The following is a 12,060-nucleotide window of genomic DNA, read 5'->3' as shown; positions in this document are numbered from 1 at the left end:
CCGCGCCGTGCCATTGGCGGCACCTCTGGACTACAACTCGCGTTGAGTCACGACTGCAGTCACGACTGGAGTCACGACCGGCGTCTAGTTTGGAGCCGCCCGACTGGTAGCCTCATTAGCCGACGGGCGTCAGAGCCCGGTGATTCGCCGCTCCGGTGGAGGCACTCGGGCTCCGCGCGTCCCCGACGGCTGCTCAACTGGGCCAGCCGCTCCGCCGGGGGCACCTTTTTGTCGGCGCCTCGGCGGCCCGCTCCGAAGACACGCGAGTCGCGCGCTGTAACAGGCCGCCCTCTCCAGCGCACAGTCCACGGAGGTGTGCCGAGTCGGGCGCGCTGCGATTGGATGTGGATCCACGGCTGAGTTCTGGACTCGATTCGGCTCCACTCGCTGTGCAGCTCTGATTAATTCAGCGACAAGTACCAGCCATTTATCTTCCTGGCTTAGCTTTTCAAGCATTTCACTGGAACCTATCAACTAATTTGAGTGCAAAAAACTGTGTGACTGAGATTGCAGCAGATGTATGAGCTGTCTCGGTGGCTGCAGACATGCCCCATCAACCGCTACAATCATCATTATTGTCATGAGCGGCGAATGTGACCTCCCGCTCCTCCATCCGGCGGCATGTCTGTTCACGAGGCTGGCTGTCGATGTAAGCGCAGAGCCGTAGCCGGGAGACCAAAGTCAAAGCCGCCGGCTGCCAGCGGTACAGCGCCATCAAATACCGTTTGGCCGAAGTGAGTGGCCATGAGCGCCAGCGAAGCATCGCGCCGCGACGCAGGCCCCAATGCCGGCGAGCGCGGCTCCGAGGGCACGTTCGGGCGACGGTCGAGGTTGCACGGTCTCTCAGGCCGCGCGGCCTTGCCGTTCCCTGCCCATGTCCAAATGACCATGTTCATGGTGAGCTGCCATCGATTAGAGCGCGGGTCGGGCAGCGGCCGCATCAGCTGGGCGCGTCGGCTGGACGAGTCAGCCCTCGGCGCGCCGTGCCTGACGAGCGGTCCAGTTACGCTCGGCTATTACCGTGTGGAACTAGGCCCGGGGCGCGGCCGAGTGATGATGGACGTGGCAGGGCGGACGCTCCTGTGCGAGGCGGTCAGGCACGGTCGTGCGCTGACCTGGCGCGGGGCGGCGAGGCACGACCATGCGCTGACCTGGCGCGGGGCGGCGAGGCACGGCCGTGCGCTGAGCTGGTGCGGGGCGGCGAGGCACGGCCGTGCGCTGACCTGGTGCGGGGCGGCGAGGCACGGCCGTGCGCTGACCTGGTGCGGGGCGGCGAGGTGCGACCGTGCGCTGACCCGGTGTGATGCGCTCGCAACAGCATGCAGACAGGGGGCCGTCCTGTCCGCTGCATGTGCCGATAGAATGGAGTGCGTCTGTGAAAGGGCGTGAGGGCGAATGCGCACGCGTGGAGGGTGCAGTTGCCGTGCCGGCGGTGTTTGCGCGTGGGCGCGCCACCGCGAGCGGCGGGGCCTGAGCCGCAGCTTCCGGCCAGGACGTGTCGACGCGCCACCGCGCTCCGATCCATCTTCCCTGTTTGTGGGCATTCACTTCTCGCCGCACCCGCGCACAAGCGGTATATTGGCGAAACGTGGAAGCCCTGCATCTCGGTGGTTCGGACCTGCTAGTCAACAATGCCGGTCTATTGTTCAGTCGATTGTTTGGTGCCTGTGCCGCCTGTTTTCGACGTGGCTTGTCGCATTGCCCCTGAGCGAGGCGGACACGTTCTGTATGGAACCGTCAGACGGCTAAATGAATTGATGTGTTTGTCTGGCAGCGTGTTCCTATCGGCCTTGGAGCTGTGCGAGCTGGACCCGTCCAAAGTCGCTCAGAGCTTCGTCAGCCACGGCGGTCGCTTTGCGGTCTACATCGACTACTGCACCAAGTACCCCAGGTAAGACGGCACAGAAGCCGTGCCCCTTTGCGGTCTACATCGACCACTGCACCAAGTACCCCAGGTAAGACGGCGCAGAAGCCGTGCCCACAGTCTTCCCGCAGGGGTGTTGCGTCAAAGGCATGCGCTGATTCACCAGCTAGTTTCGTTAACCAGGCTAGATAGCGAATTACCTGTTGGGAGTAATCGAACATCGTGTCAGGAATCGGTGTGTCAGGAAAATTATGCTGCACAAAACTACACGTGCGCCCGAAACCTGGGGCCAAAAGATGGCATGACCAGGGGCTACGGTAAACAATCGCACTAAAGGGGGTTCTCAGATTGGGTGGCCGATGGGACGGAGTGTCTTCTGCAGCAAGTTCACACGCATATCACATGAGGTCACATTGGGATCTGGCACGAGCCTGATCTTACACCCAAATTTACACATCCGCGCGGACTATGACGAGCCGAACGCACTGCAAGCGAGTCGCACCGTTCTGAGGTGCGTGCCAGCGCCAGGAGAGGGACGCGGCTGGGTAGGGGCGCAGCTGCGAACGAGCCCTCCAGAGGCCCTCCATGGCCGGCCTTTCCAGAGACCCTCCAGAGGCCCGCCCCTTCAGAGGCCCTTCCCTCCAGACCCCCCCCCCCCCCCCATAGGCCGGCTGGTGCTTATGTGGCGGCGGCCACTGTCGGCCACTGCCGGCCACTGTCGGCCACTGTCGGCCACTGACGGTCACTGTCGGCCACTGTCGGCCACTGACGGCCACTGACGGTCACTGACGGTCACTGACGGTCACTGTCGGCCGCTGACGGTCACTGGCGGTCACTGTCGGCCGCTGATGCAGACCTGACAGCCTGACGGCCGGGTCCCGTAACGCTGCGGTCCGTCGACCTGACAGGTTCGGGCGGATGACGACTCACCGCCGCCGCCGTGTCCGACAGCAATTGGCAGCTGCGCCAGACTCCCAGCGGCCGATTTCATGTGTCACTCCTGTTAATACCCAATTATGGAGTGGGTTCGCGATCAGCTCAAGCTGGGCTAGGTATCCTGAACGAATGAGTTCGAGGCTGCACTGGCTGGCCTTCCTAAGGTGGTAGTGGAGAATGGGACGAATTTTGTTTTTGTGGGCACCCGAAATCAGCCGACTCACCCTTTTTTCGCGTGCTGGTCGACGATTGGTGCCCTGACGAGGCGAGTACCGCCGCGGGGCGCCGAGCACCGCGGCAAAAAAGGAAAAACGCAATGAATAATCCAAATGTGCATTGATCATCGCTCCTTTGTTGATCACCTCCAAAGGTCGCGATCCGCTCAATCATGCCAGTTAAGACGTCGAGTGATTCTCGAACTCTCTCGCTGGTCACCCAACGCTCGTATTCTGATAAGCCGCATCGCGATCGAGTCGAAAACCCACGCAATAGGTGGCCGGGGCGTGTGTGGGCTGGCTATGACCGTCGCATTTCCTGTTTGGTGGGGGCCGGCGCCCCGGCGGCGGGCCGAGCACACGTGATCGGCACTTTGACGTGTTTATGCGTCCGGTGCGCGGGCGTTTTTGCGCTGCTCGTGCTGGCGAAGCAACCGTGCCGGGCCGGGCCAGGCCATGGTAGAGATGGAAGAGCAGCCGTGAACGTGGCGGGGTCGCTCAGCGCTGCCTTCGGACAGTGGGACCGCGGCGCACCGCGGCTGTCAAAGGCTAATATGGCAGCCGTCCGCCCACGATCCTGCCCTGCCCAAGGCTGAGCCGACGTCGTGTGGGGCGTTTGCTCAGTGCAAGGTTTGGTTTATGGCTGGTCAGTGGCCTTGCTGCTGCTCGTCTTGAGGCGATATGCATCAGACCGTTACCCTATCGTCGGTATGTTTATGAATTTATCCGGCGATCAGCAGGGACATGTTCGAAGTCATCTGCCTCATGCAGCTAGAGTCGCGAGGTGTCTCACTGCTTTCATAGTTTGAACTCACTGCAGTGATCTCCTCCGGGTATGGGTGAGAGATCGCACTCCATGTTGCCGGAAAAAAACGCTCTAACTTTGCCTGAACACTTAAAGCTTTATCGTCCCCTTCGTCGTCGTCGACGGGGTATCGAGCGCTTCAGTGACGCTCACGTTCTGTATCGGCGTCGCCGTGGCAGCCCCCGGCCGCTGGCAGCCGGTTTCCAGGGCCTGGTTACGGTCGACGGGGCGCGGCGCTGGAAAGTGGCCCGCGACTGCCGAGCCGGGCGCCGCCGGTCGCGACGCATCGCCCCCAGACCGGCGCCGGCGGCGGCCTCCTCGCCGGCTCCACCGCCGGCCCGCGTGGAAATTGATAGCGACCGCGCCGCCGCCGCAGCCGCGCCACTTGCTCACGGCGGTTTTACCGTCTGGTGGCCGGGCGCCCGGCAATTGCTACTGTCCGCGCCGCGAGAGACGGAAAATTGTGACGGAGCCGCCGCCGTGGGAGGCCGGTCGGTGTTTCCGCCACCCGCCGCCAGGGTTGAGCCGGTGCGCGCATTGAGGGCGTTTGTTTGATTATGAACCTGGGGAACTGGGGCGGCGATTGGACGGGCCGCCATGCTGTCAGTACACCGGCACAAGTCACTCCGCATTACGCGTGATTTGCGATCTGGAGCACTTCAGATTTAGAATTGGCTCGTTTTTGCTGTTTGGGCCCCGCTTCGGGACACGCCTCGCTCGGCGACGGTCGCCGCGCGCGAGGAGCGTCGCCAGGTGCTGCGGCAGGCTGGCACGTTGCCACAGCCGAGCGAGCGGCCGCCCCCGCCCGGTCGGCGGCGCCCGGTGAGTCAGCCCAGCCCGGAAATGTCGGCTCACGTCGCGCCGTCGGGCGCCGGGCCCGGCGCTGACGCGTCCACCGCCGCCACGCGCTCTCTGTTTATCGGTGACCGGACGTCGACGGGTGTCACTCGGTCAGCCGAGGTACGGCGGCGCCGGCGCCGGCGCCGGCCGCTGCCAGACCGGCCGGCAGATGGCGTGAGGGTGACGAACGGTGCCGCCAGCCAAGGTCGACGGCGCCCGGCGTTGCACACATGGCGGCGCCGGGTCGGCCGTGCACGCGCACGGAATCAGCCGTTCCAGCTGGGCGGGCCGGTGGCCCACGAAGGCGCCTCGTGGCGCAGCCGGCCTGGCCGACGATCATCAGCCATCATGAGCCTCGCGACGATGACGAGCGCACCCGCGCCCCGCCGTCGCCGAGCGAGCCGTCTCGCGCCGCCAGCCGGCCAGGTTTCTCCGCGGCCGAGCGACGGCCCACCGAGTCTGTCGAGAGACGTTCAGGGGTGCAAGCCCGATGTGTCGGCTGCGCCGTGCTGCACAAAGGCGGGTGGGCGCTGCCGGCCGTCTGCGGTGAGGGACGCGTGGCTCAGGCCCGGTCACGTGCCTGCCCTGAATGGGCGCACTGTTCTGCTCTCGGCAGGTGCTGAGCTCGGGAGAGCTCGCTCGGTGGGTTTCTGAGGACTACCGTCGCCAGCTGACGCGTATTCGAGAGGGAAGTTCTGTCTTGGAATGTGACATGAAGCCTGCTGGTCCCAGGGTTCGTTTGAGGCGTGTATTTTGGGGGCTGAGAAGTCAGTCGACCATTCGCCCACTTCACGATCTGCCCGCCAGTTGGTTCATTTGACTAGGTCACGTGCCGACCCAGCCCCGCCCGGGTGAGGTTGTGAGCACTTTCTCGGCGTGACCTCGGTTTAATTGCCAGCGACGGGTCGATTATTATTGATGAGCTATTGATGGGTGCCGTTTAGATAGCGCGGTAGTTTGGATTGACCAAGGAGCTAAAGTTCAGGACGTGACATGCGCGGCGTGCGCTCTGGGCGGTGCTTTAAACCAAGCGCTGACACTCCCTCAGCGGGTGTCGATTCTTGAAAACTTTTGGGTGGGGGCCAACCCAACAGTCGATTCGGCCGCCAGGCGTAGGCGAAAACAAATGCTCGATTCATTGGTTAGCCTCCACTCACCCCAAAACAAATGCTCGATTCACTGGTTAGCCACCACTCACCTCAAAACAAATGCTTGATTCACTGGTTAGCCTCCACTCACCCCAAAACAAATGCTCGATGCATTGGTTAGCCTCCACTTCCCCCAAAACAAATGCTCGATTCACTGGTTAGCCTCCACTCACCCCAAAACAAATGCTCGATACATTGGTTAGCCTCCACTCACCTCAAAACAAATGCTCCATTCACTGGTTAGCTTCCTCACCCAAAACAAATGTTCGATTCACTGGCTAGCCTCCACTCACACCAAAAAACTAACCGAACTCTGGTCACTTAGTTTTCGTTTTAATTATTTTCGTTTTATAGAGTAGATTGAATTCTTATGAACTAAAAACAGAAATGATAGCGAATCGGACGCACTCCACATTTTGATGACAAAATGCTCATTTTTCCGAAAAACACACACGTTTACACCTCTTAGTCGCGTTGTGGGAGGTCACTACTATTGCACCACCCCCTTCAGTCTCCTGAAGCGGTCAATGGACAGAGTAAGATTACAGGACCACACACCACAATCACAAAATTCTTCTGATTTTGGCTCATGTATCTTCCACTCAAGTAGCACATTCCAATCCCGATAAAAGAAAATAGCGCTTCTCCTCCTGCCTTGAGGGAGGGATGACCATCGTGCTCTCGCAAACTTACGAAGCAGCCTTGCTTGAGCCGTCGTGAGCGTTGATGCAGCATTACAGAAGCGACGGCGGCGGCGGCGGCTCAACAGTAACATTCAGCCCTGGCTTCTACTGAAGGCACACGTGTTTGGGAGATGACGCGATAGGCCCGCAGCACATGCTCCGCTGATCGGCCCATAGCCCGGGACACATTTTATCCACTGTCGTTATCTCCGCGCCGTTTTTGCCGGCTTCAGCTGCTTCACGAGATGTGCTACATTTCGAACATTATGTTTTTTCTGACCGCTGACGGATCTAAGAACTGGTTTTACTCTCTGGTGACGACGGCAGCGACTCAAGTTTTGGAACTGCGCTGTTCTGTGTGTCCATCTCTTTCACTGAGCCCTGTTTCAAGATGGCATCCTGGCTGATCTGGCCTGTATCGGTGGTGACCCGGCGCTCTGTTTCAAGATGACGTCACGGCTGATCTGGTCTGCATCGCGGTGACCCGGCGCTCTGTTTCAAGATGACGTCACGGCTGATCTGGTCTGCATCGGCGCTGACCCGGCGCTCTGTTTCAGGACGGTGTCAGTGCTGACAGAGCTGATGAGACGGGAGACCACGGCGCGGCTGTTCCGGGAGCGACAGGCAGCTCTGGGCCACGCCCTGCCGCTCGGCTCCTACCTGCTGAAGCCCGTCCAGAGGATACTCAAGTACCACCTACTGCTCCAGGTACGGCGGTCCGACAGCGATCAGGCAGCCCGCAGTGGCCGTATGGACACCTGGCGGTCGAGCTGATCCCCATGTTGACAGCACGCGGGTTCTGCTGGACGACTGGCCGCCCCGGTCTGATTTGTGGGGTCTGGTTACACACCCGGCCGTGTTCGTTTGTTTGATTGCTGGTCGAACCGTCACGTGCGGCTGCAAACGTATTGATCAGAGCTGCAATGCCATCTGCCAGAGCTGGTTACATTGGACGCTCGTGCCCGAAGTGCTTGGTTTGTTGATCCGGCACTGTTTCACAGTATCCCTCGTGACGGGGCGTGCCAAACGTCAATTCCCTTTGAACGTGGCCACTGCGCTGAACCTTTTCGCTGAACCAGCCTTGGCATATCAGCTGGCCGACAAGTTGATGATTAATTCCTCGTAACTGTCCAACGCCGCCAAGTGATGCGGAGCACTGTTCAGCGTCAATACAGCACACGTGACGCCCTCTCTTCAACTGGACACCGCACTTAACCCAATCAGTCGGCAGTGACCCCTTCGCCCGGCCTGACCGGCCGAGGTCACGGCGGGACGGCGTTCACCTTGACCCCGTCCAGCTCATCGCGCGGCGTGTATTGAGTCTACCATTATGATGGCGCAAGCGAGCGCGCGGCTGTCTGCTGGCGGCGGCTAGTCTGGGTCGCTGCCACTGTCGCAACGCGCCGCGCCACCGCGCGGCGATTAATGGCGCGGCGGTCCCACGGCGTCCGAGCGGAGCGCGCCGTGCGCTGCGCCGTACTCGCACCTCGGCTGCGGCATGCGGCGCTTCGACAGCCTTTCACACTGCGCCGGCGAGCGATGAATTGGTGGCGACAATGGCGGACGCGGCGCCGCGCGGTGAGCGGCGTGGTACGCTGACGGCTCCATTACGGCCTCAAGCTCGTCTGTGGCCGAATGACCGCTCCACGGTGAAAACCGGGCCGGTTTCAGACGGTGGGAGCCGCCTTCCGGTCAGCGTGATGGACGAGTCCAGCGCTCGGGCGACGTTTGCCGCGGTACAAGAAAGGACAATTTCAACAGCATCGGTTTCTTGCGTGGCGCGTATGAGCAAAGGATGGATTAATTTGCTATCCCTATCAATATCAACAGTCTTATTAGTGGTCAGAGCTTCATTTCGTTAAACGGCACGGATACTTAGAATGATGGGCTCATTTGGCATGAGCACCTAATGTAAATAACGGAGTGCTGTTCCTGCTTCAAACGGTGACCAACAGCCTTTTATCCAGGTGGCTCCGTAAACCAGTGTGATACATGACTGTTCGGCTTGCCGTTCCTAAAGCAGTCTTCAAATCAAAGCAGCAAGTGTTTTAGTCACGAAAAACACGACCGAAATTTTGCCTTTGTGCTTCGTACTCGAATCCAACGGACGCGAGCGGCTCCAAACTTGTAACAGAGTCGCTAGATGTTGAAGAGTATGGCGCGAAATGGATACATTCTCCGTTGGTCTGTGGGAGCCTCAGCTGACGAGGCTGTCGATCTCGCAATGCGAGCCCGCCCACCCGGTGGCTTGGGGTAAGCCACGCCTGTTTGTTACTCAATGATACCAGTGGGAGGTTGCTTCATTACTGCGCGATTCAAAACTCTTGAAACGTCTGAATGATCTGATTCGTCGGGATCGAGAGCCCGGGCGAACACGGGTGGAGGCCTGCGAACACGGGTGGAAGCCTGCGAACACAGCTGGAAGCCCACGAATACGGGTGGACGCCTGCGAACACGGGTGGACGCCTGCGAATACGGGTGGAAGCCTGCGAACACGAGTGGACGCCTGCGAACACGGGTGGATGAAAGCCAGCGAACACGGGTGGATGAAAGCCAGCGAACACTGCCCAAATAGCTGCCACCAGGCTGGTTTGGTACCGGCGGGCTCTGCGTCACACGGAGGCAATTGCGGTCGTCATTTCTGCTACCTCCTGCTCCATGGTTTTGACGTTCGTCAGTAGATCCGCTGGCCGCACATGTGTAGCTAGCTCTCGACCCGATGTTAACTGTGCTTCTGGCAAAACCGCTCCTCTGTGCCGATTACACAGGTGCTGTCGATTGAATCGGGTTCGCTGGTGGTCGTGACGTGGACACGAACATCCTCACATAACTGTTTCTGCACTGTCCCGGTCCTGGGGCTCATGCTGACCCGGACGCTTCGTTGGCGCGCTGGCTGTGTGACACACACAGGCCACACGTCCCGAAGCCCTCGTCTCTTCGCTGACGGGCGTCACTCCCGCCCGACAGAACATGAAGTCACACACGGACAGCCAGACGGAGGGCTACACGGCCGTCTGCGCAGCCCTTCAAACCATGACCGCTCTAGCCGCCCACATCAACGACATGAAGCGCCGGCACGAGCATGCTGTTCGCGTCCAGGAGATCCAGAGCCTGCTGTACGGCTGGGAGGTGAGTCTAGTGGCGAGCCTGCTATACGGCTGGGAGATAGGTGTGGTGACGAACCCGGTGCCTGATGTGGTCCTTGCTCTCTCCCATAATATTGATCAAGCTCATGCAGTGCACAGAAAGTACGCACATGACAGTTGAGTGGGCACACCTGAGTGTCCGTGCCGTGACAAACGCTGCCAGCGTAGCCCCGCCGCCTGCGGACAGTCCGACCGCGTTTGACCCGGGCAGTGACTCCCGTCACACACTTGTCGGCGAGCGGCCGACGCGTCGACACGGCTGCGCGCCCTCCAACGGGTCGACAACCTCCCGTCGTTAAAAAACGGCGACAGCTGCCGCCCGCGGGGCGGGCGGCCCGGGCCGCCGCCGGCCTCCGGCCCCCGGCCCCCTGAACCCCGCCCGCCCGCCGCCCGTCGTACGAGGGGGAGAGAGGAGAGGGGAGGAGTATCGACAAAGATGGGATTGCCCCTGGCCTCAGCTGCGTGTCGGTCTGCCTCTGTGTGCTCAGCCTACACTGGGATTGCCCCTGGTCCCAGCTGCGTGCCGGTCTGCCTCTGTGTGCTCAGCCCGCCCTGGGATTGCCTCTGGTCTCAGCTGCGTGCCGGTCTGCCTCTGTGTGCTCAGCCCGCCCTGGGATTGCCCCTGGTCTCAGCTGCGTGCCGGTCCGCCTCTGTGTGCTCAGCCGGCCCCGGGATTGCTCCTGGTTTCAGCTGCGTGTCAGTCCGCCTCTGTGTGCTCAGCCGGCCCCGGGATTGCTCCTGGTTTCAGCTGCGTGTCAGTCTGCCTCTGTGTGCTCAGCCGGCCCTCATGTGTGACCAGTTTTGCGGTCGGCCACGTGTCGTCGGGAGTTCAGTCCATGTGTTCAGACGCACTGCGGCCCCTCGACGGCGCGTTATGGTGGCGGGCTCGGCGCCGTGACCATGCTGTGGGCCGGGTGGTGACGGCTTAACCGTTCAGTGGCGACGGGCCGGCCTGTTGTGACCACCGCGCTGTCATCAGGGCCAAGACCTGACGACCTACGGCGAGCTGGTGGCCGAGGGCGCCTTCAGGATGCACCGCGCCAAGGCCTCCCGCCACGTCTTCCTCTTCGACAGCATGGTACTCATCACCAAGCGCAGGGAGGACGCCACGCTCGCTTACAAGGCCCACATCATGGTGAGTGACTATGTTGAAGCGCGCGGGGCTGTGCAGGCAGATTAACTGGTGCAGTGGACGGCTCACTCCGCAGCATTTCCTCTCTGTGGATTGGTATCAGTGGCCCGCAAGTGCATGTCATGCTTTGTTCTCATCCTCATGTCATACTCTATAATGCATACTCTAGAATAGCCACATCATTTTACGTCGACAGAGTTTCCGTCACTCTGCCTACTGAAGTCTGCGACACCTCGTCCCGTTATTTATCAAAGGTTTTGGTGGCTGGCTGGTCACTGTTGTCACCTGCCTTTTCCGTCCCCAGTGCTCCAACCTGATGCTGATCGAGAGCATTCCCGGCGACCCGTACAGCTTCCACGTGGTGCCCTTCGACAATCCGCGGCTGCAGTACACGCTCCAGGTAGTGTCGGGCCTCCAAACGAGCCGGCCGTTCGCGTCCTGCCGCCGGGCACGCCTCAGCTGTCCAACGCTGGTCGAAATGACCTGGCTGCGAAGTACACGAGACCATTATGTCACTTCAGTCGATCGCTGCAGCTGCTTTACACGAACTGTGCACCTGCATGACACATTTGACCTATACGGTTTGTTGTAGCGAGCCTTTGGGCCCGATGTTTTGGCGGGCGCCATCTATGCTCACGGTGTGCCGATGCTAACACCACCTATCGTGCAGGCCCGCAGTCTGGAGCAGAAGCGTGACTGGGCTCTGCAGCTGAAGCGGGCCATCCTGGAGAGCTTCAATGCCGTGATCCCTTTCCACGCCCGAGAGCTGGTCATGCAGTTGGGACAGGACAGAGCGGCCGGTGAGTGCTTCGGCAAGATCCCATCCCATTGCGTGCTGACGGCTGATACACTGGCGACTGGTGTATGCTACTGTGAAAATGCTCGTTGGTATAGTCGAAGGTCTGCACATGCGTTGGTAATGTTGGTGTCTTTTGTCCATTATTACACGCCTGACATGTGGATGATGGAGTTCTTTTCATTTTTTGTTTATATTCTGCTACATTTGCTCCCCGTCCAGCATGTTTTACAATGCGGCGTTGAGCCTTTAAACCAGGTCGCTGCACGCCCCGCACAGAGCGATTGTTTCACTTCACGAACAAGCATTCTCAACCGGGCACAGACGGCAGCAAAATAACTGTGCCCTCCCCACAGGAGAGCACGTGCGCCGCAACAGCAACAAGCGCCAGCACTCGGCGCCCGAGTACTTGGAGCGGCGGCGCGCCTACAAGCGAGCCACCTCCTTCAACCAGAAGCTGCGCCTGCGCAGCCAGGACCGGGTGCGCAAGGGCTC

At 60.6% G+C, this 12,060-nt stretch overlaps 1 protein-coding gene across 1 annotated transcript in view; it reads left to right on the top strand.

Annotated features, from left to right (window-relative positions):
- Positions 1 to 12,060, top strand: part of LOC119107036 (pleckstrin homology domain-containing family G member 1) — a gene marked incomplete at its 3' end in the record, with an annotated part of 45,989 nt that extends 33,929 nt beyond the window's left edge. The window contains 7 exon segments of the mRNA XM_037230392.1: positions 1,775 to 1,891; positions 7,049 to 7,199; positions 9,459 to 9,620; positions 10,617 to 10,772; positions 11,074 to 11,169; positions 11,440 to 11,569; positions 11,922 to 12,060. Coding sequence (XP_037086287.1) covers positions 1,775 to 1,891; positions 7,049 to 7,199; positions 9,459 to 9,620; positions 10,617 to 10,772; positions 11,074 to 11,169; positions 11,440 to 11,569; positions 11,922 to 12,060 — 951 coding nt within the window.

This window comes from Pollicipes pollicipes, unplaced genomic scaffold, assembly GCF_011947565.3.
Source record: "Pollicipes pollicipes isolate AB1234 unplaced genomic scaffold, Ppol_2.1 Scaffold_2555;HRSCAF=2994_pilon_pilon_pilon, whole genome shotgun sequence".
In the NCBI taxonomy this organism is placed as follows: domain Eukaryota; kingdom Metazoa; phylum Arthropoda; class Thecostraca; order Pollicipedomorpha; family Pollicipedidae; genus Pollicipes; species Pollicipes pollicipes.
This window is presented reverse-complemented; position numbering and strand designations above follow the sequence as displayed.